At 38.7% G+C, this 6,000-nt stretch overlaps 1 protein-coding gene across 1 annotated transcript in view; it reads right to left on the bottom strand.

Annotated features, from left to right (window-relative positions):
• The window catches only part of LOC132864644 (alpha-2-macroglobulin-like), a 64,961-nt gene extending 59,845 nt beyond the window's left edge, over nt 1-5,116 (bottom strand). Inside the window, exon 1 of the mRNA XM_060898057.1 lies at nt 5,019-5,116. Coding sequence (XP_060754040.1) covers nt 5,019-5,116 — 98 coding nt within the window. The remainder of the gene's footprint in view (nt 1-5,018) is intronic.
• Between the last annotated feature and the right edge of the window lie 884 nt (nt 5,117-6,000).

Here is a 6,000-nt window from a genome sequence, read left to right on the forward strand (position 1 = left end):
TTGTGGCTAGATGAATCAGTGTTCTAAGTCTTTTTTTTTTTTTGAAGAAATAGATGCAATGTGCTCTGGACCAAAGATGAAAAGGACCATCCAGACTGTTACCAAAAACAAGTCCAAAAGTCAGGGTCTGTCATGGTATGGAGTTGTATCAGTGCTCTTGGGAAAGGTAATTTGCACTTCTGTGATGGCAGCGTTAATAAAGTACATTGAGAATTTGGAGTAACATACCGGTATGTTGCCTTCAAGACAACATCTTTTCCAGGGATATTTCAACAAGACAATGCAAAACCACATTCTACACTGATTATAAAGGCATGGCTATGGAAGAAGAGGGTGCCTGTCCCCTCTGTCCCCAATACAGAATGTGTGGTGAATTTTGAAACGAATAGATATGACAACTACCACCCCGTGCTGTTGCACATGTTAAGACATGTTTGCAGGAATAATTGGACAAAATAACATCGGTAATGCTTCATACTTGGTGCCTTCAGTCCTTAAACATCTTTTAAGTGTAGTGAGAAGGAATGGCCACATTATAAAGTAGTAAATGCTTTACCATCCCAACTTTTTTTGAAATGTCTTGCAAGAATTAAAAGTATTTACTTTAGAAAAAAAAATCATGAGGTAAACCATAAAATAATGTGCTGTTGTATTGTTTTGAGTGCAGTACAGGTCAAAGATGACTTACAAATCATTGTTTTTGGTTATAATTTCAATTTCAACATCCTGTCCCAACTTCTTCTGATTTGAGGCTGTAATTTGTTATGGATAATTAGGTCAGTTGTATTGTCAGGAGTGGGTAAAGAAGTGTATTTATGTATTCAAATGGAGGGACAGAAAGTGATTATCCAGAAAACCAGGATGCAGGAATTATTTTTGTTTTTCATTGGAGCCAGCATTTTAAAAATAAATGTGAAAACAAGCAATTTATTTTTGCCTCAGATCAAAAAAATATAGATCATTAAGTGTATACATGTGGGTGGTAAACCCTTGTAAATTTATAGGCTTATCTGAAAAGTATCATAAGTTATTTATTAGCATGAAAATTGTCAAAGTAGACATTTGTTACACTTAAGTTTCAGTTCATCTCATTATCTCTAGCCGCTTTATCCTGTTCTACAGGGTCGCAGGCAAGCTGGAGCCTATCCCAACTGACTACGGGCAAAAGGCGGGGTACACCCTGGACAAGTCGCCAGGTCATCACAGGGCCGACACATAGACACAGACAACCATTCACATCTACGGTTAATTTAGAGTCACCAGTTAACCTAACCTGCATGTCGTTGGACTGTGGGGGAAACCGGAGGAAACCCACGCGGATACGGGGAGAACATGCAAACTCCGCACAGAAAGGCCCTCGCCGGCCATGGGGCTCGAACCCAGACCTTCTTGCTGTGAGGCGACAGCGCTAACCACTACACCACTGTGCCGCCCCTGTTTCAGTTCAATCAGCCAAAAATATATATATTTACAGTAATGAAAACAAAAATGTGATATAAAATCTGAATAAAAATTTATTTGAATTTTAAAAGCCATTGCATTCTTAAACATGAAAATTAAAGACAGTTGAATTCATATTATTGAAATATATAATGCTGAAAACCATCCATCTGCGATTATTTATTTTTAATCAACCTCAGTGGAAAGTCAAATTTCAGAGATTCAGATTTTAAAATTCCCCTTTTCATCAAAAAACCCCCAAAATAAAACAACAACAACAACAAAAACTCCATATCTACATATGTAAAAGTATCTACAGTACATTGAAATGTGTTTTTTTCAGTGAGTACAAATTCATGGCATTCTGCTGATATCGTGATTCAGGCATGCATACTTCAGAAACGCGGAGACATTTGACTGCAGGGTATGTAAACGAGTATAATATACTCATGGTTCGAATGCCTTTGCCTGAATAGCCTGGCTGTTAAATGTAAATTTTTTTGTATTGAATTTTAAAACCTGACTTTGTCTGCTTGAATTTAAGCAACCCAAATCCAGGTTTTTGAATATCTGAAAACTGAATTATTGAACTGTGGCACGGTGGTGTAGTGGTTAGCACTATTGCTTCACAGCAAGAAGGTCCTGGGATCGAGCCCAACGGCCGGTAAGGGCCTTTCTGTGTGGAGTTTGCATGTTCTGTCTGTGTGGGTTTCCTCCGAGTGCTCGAGGTTAACTGGTGGCTCTAAATTGACCATAGGTGTGAATGGTTGGTTGTCTCTGTTACCCCTTTTCCACCAAATCAGTTCCAGGGCTGGGCCGGTGCTGGTTCACAACTCGTTCAACTTGCGAGCCAGCTGAGAACCAGTTTGCTTTTCCATAGCTCGCGGTGCTAAGTGAAGCCACGTCATTACGTCGTTGTATACGTCAGTTACATCGCTGTATATCTCATTACGTCGCTGAATACGTCAGTTACATCGCTATGTTTGCATAAACCTTGGCATGAATATTGAAGCAAAACCAACACGGAAGAAGCAGCAGCAGCAACAACAACAACAATAATAATAATGGATGACTTCGCGTTTGTACAGCTGCTGCTTCTCGTCGCTTAAAAATGGCGATCTTTCGCAGTCTTGTTATTGTTGTTGGTCTTAACAACTCTGCCCCCCCCCGCTGACGTAAGTGGTTCATTCCTCTGGCCCAGCAGAGAGTTGGTGCTAGCCTGGAACCATTTTTTCTGGCCCCAGAGCCAGTTCTTTGTCAGTGGAAACAGAAAACCCGGTTCCAAACTAAGCACTGGCCCCGAACCAGCCCTGGAACTGCTTTGGTGGAAAGGGGCATGTGTCAGCCCTGTGATGACCTGGTGACTTGTCCAGGGCATACCCTGCCTCTTGCCCATAGTCAGCTGGGAGCTGGGATAGGCTTCAGCTTGCCTGTGACGCTGCACAGGATAAGCAGCTACAGATAATGGATGGATGGATGAATCATTGAATCTGAATTTGTGAACGCTGAAAAATAACTGAATATAGATACCTTTTTTTTTTAAATGTGAACTTTAATACAACCCTGATTCCAAAAAAGTTGGGACAAAGTACAAATTGTAAATAAAAACGGAATGCAATGATGTGGAAGTTTCAAAATTGCATATTTTATTCAGAATAGAACATAGATGACATATCAAATGTTTAAACTGAGAAAATGTATCATTTAAAGAGAAAAGTTAGGTGATTTTAAATTTCATGACAACAACACATCTCAAAAAAGTTGGGACAAGGCCATGTTTACCACTGTGAGACATCCCCTTTTTCTCTTTACAACAGTCTGTAAACGTCTGGGGACTGAGGAGACAAGTTGCTCAAGTTTAGGGATAGGAATGTTAACCCATTCTTGTCTAATGTAGGATTCTAGTTGCTCAACTGTCTTAGGTCTTTTTTGTCGTATCTTCCGTTTTATGATGCGCCAAATGTTTTCTGTGGGTGAAAGATCTGGACTGCAGGCTGGCCAGTTCAGTACCCGGACCCTTCTTCTACGCAGCCATGATGTTGTAATTGATGCAGTATGTGGTTTGGCATTGTCATGTTGGAAAATGCAAGGTCTTCCCTGAAAGAGACGTTGTCTGGATGGGAGCATATGTTGCTCTAGAACCTGGATATACTACCTTTCAGCATTGATGGTGTCTTTCCAGATGTGTAAGCTGCCCATGCCACACGCACTAATGCAACCCCATACCATCAGAGATGCAGGCTTCTGAACTGAGCGCTGATAACAACTTGGGTCGTCCTTCTCCTCTTTAGTCCGAATGACACGGCGTCCCTGATTTCCATAAAGAACTTCAAATTTTGATTCGTCTGACCACAGAACAGTTTTCCACTTTGCCACAGTCCATTTTAAATGAGCCTTGGCCCAGAGAAGATGTCTGCACTTCTGGATCATGCTTAGATACGGCTTCTTCTTTGAACTATAGAGTTTTAGCTGGCAACGGCGGATGGCACAGTGAATTGTGTTCACAGATAATGTTCTCTGGAAATATTCCTGAGCCCATTTTGTGATTTCCAATACAGAAGCATGCCTGTATGTGATGCAGTGCCGTCTAAGGGCCCGAAGATCACGGGCACCCAGTATGGTTTTCCGGCCTTGACCCTTACACACAGAGATTCTTCCAGATTCTCTGAATCTTTTGATGATATTATGCACTGTAGATGATGATATGTTCAAACTCTTTGCAATTTTACACTGTCGAACTCCTTTCTGATATTGCTCCTCTATTTGTTGGCGCAGAATTAGGGGGATTGGTGATCCTCTTCTCATCTTTATGTCTGAGAGCCGCTGCCACTCCGAGATACTCTTTTTATACCCAGTCATGTTAATTACCTATTGCCAATTGACCTAATGAGTTGCAATTTGGTCCTCCAGCTGTTCCTTTTTTGTACCTTTAACTTTTCCAGCCTCTTATTGCCCCGTCCCAACTTTTTTGAGATGTGTTGCTGTCAGGAAATTTCAAATGAGCCAATATTTGGCATGAAATTTCAAAATGTTTCACTTTCGACATTTGATATGTTGTCTATGTTCTATTGTGAATACAATATCAGTTTTTGAGATTTGTAAATTATTGCATTCCATTTTTATTTACAATTTGTACTTTGTCCCAACTTTTTTGGAATCGGAGTTGTATGTGAATATCAGAACACTGGGGAAGATTCTGAGGGAGGTTCATTATAAATAAATAAATAAATAAATAAATGTGGTTTCCAACCTGCTATATTTAAACATTATGAATTTAACTGTCTTTAACTTCCATTAAGAATAAGTTAATGGAATTCAAATTTCAAATCATTTTTAAAATTACGTCTGTCACTTTCCTGTTTTCTTATACAGTTAAAAAATTAGATTTTTACACACACACACACACACACACACACACACACACACACACACACACACTAACTGAAATGGAACGAGGGCTTCAAAACAAAAATCTTTATATTTACAAAAAGGCATGTATGCATAGAGACAATGTATTAAAGTATGACACAAAACAGACCACTCTATTTTCAACAGCAGAAACCCTTATGTTTACTTACGGTCCTGAGGTTTGTCCATAAACAGAAATAAAGAGGATGTAGGCTAACAGTAGCCTCACATTTCTGTGGGCCTGCCTGACCCCCATCATGAAGTCCATTGAAATGGCAGGTTTGAATGCTTCAGGACCATTTTATTATGCACTCCAAAAGAGCTCACTAATGATTAACCAGTATTCCAGGTACATTGCAAATGCAATGTCAAAGTGCAGTGCAATGTATCAACTTTTATGTGATACCGATGAAAATAGGTAAAATATCTTTTGTTTATTTATTCTATGAATAGTCAGTAAGACACAAACAGCAAAGTAGGCAGTGGATCATGACTCAGTAGTAGTATTCTCTGAATGTTCATGATGGGATTACGACAAAATATTAATGACCAGACTGTTATTTCTGTGGTTGGTGAAATAAATATTCATACCTGTCTATATCCAGGAAATATAATTAAAATTATTTTATATGGCAGGCATTGGGAAATCGATATTTTCTTAGAAAGAAATGTGACAAAATATATGACACATTTCAGTGGAAACCTTGCATTCATGAAAGAGTGCCTAAATGTTTTATAGAAATGTAGAGAACTCACAACTTAGATTTTCTTGGCCAGCAAATCTTCCTACTGAGTGTGATATATAGTAGGATTAAATGATAAAACTAAACTAATATAAAACACTGAAAATCTGCATGTATGAAATGGTTTAAAAACAATTTAAAAGACATGGCCTTTTAATGTGATTTCATTAATATAAATCAAATGGAAATGTAACTCTGTGGTGTGAACGATAGCATATCAGCAGTGTTTTGGTTTAAATCTACTTTGGTTTAAAATATGTTCAGACTTTTTTCAGTTAGTCAGTATATTATAGACTGTTTACTTACAGGAACCATACAGCCACATTATGTAAACTCTTTCTCGTGTACAAACATCTCACCCACACAGATACGAGCCTTGACCTTTAGATATTTTACTTAAATAAAAACC

The sequence above is a fragment of the Neoarius graeffei genome, chromosome 17 (assembly GCF_027579695.1).
Source record: "Neoarius graeffei isolate fNeoGra1 chromosome 17, fNeoGra1.pri, whole genome shotgun sequence".
In the NCBI taxonomy this organism is placed as follows: Eukaryota; Metazoa; Chordata; class Actinopteri; order Siluriformes; family Ariidae; genus Neoarius; species Neoarius graeffei.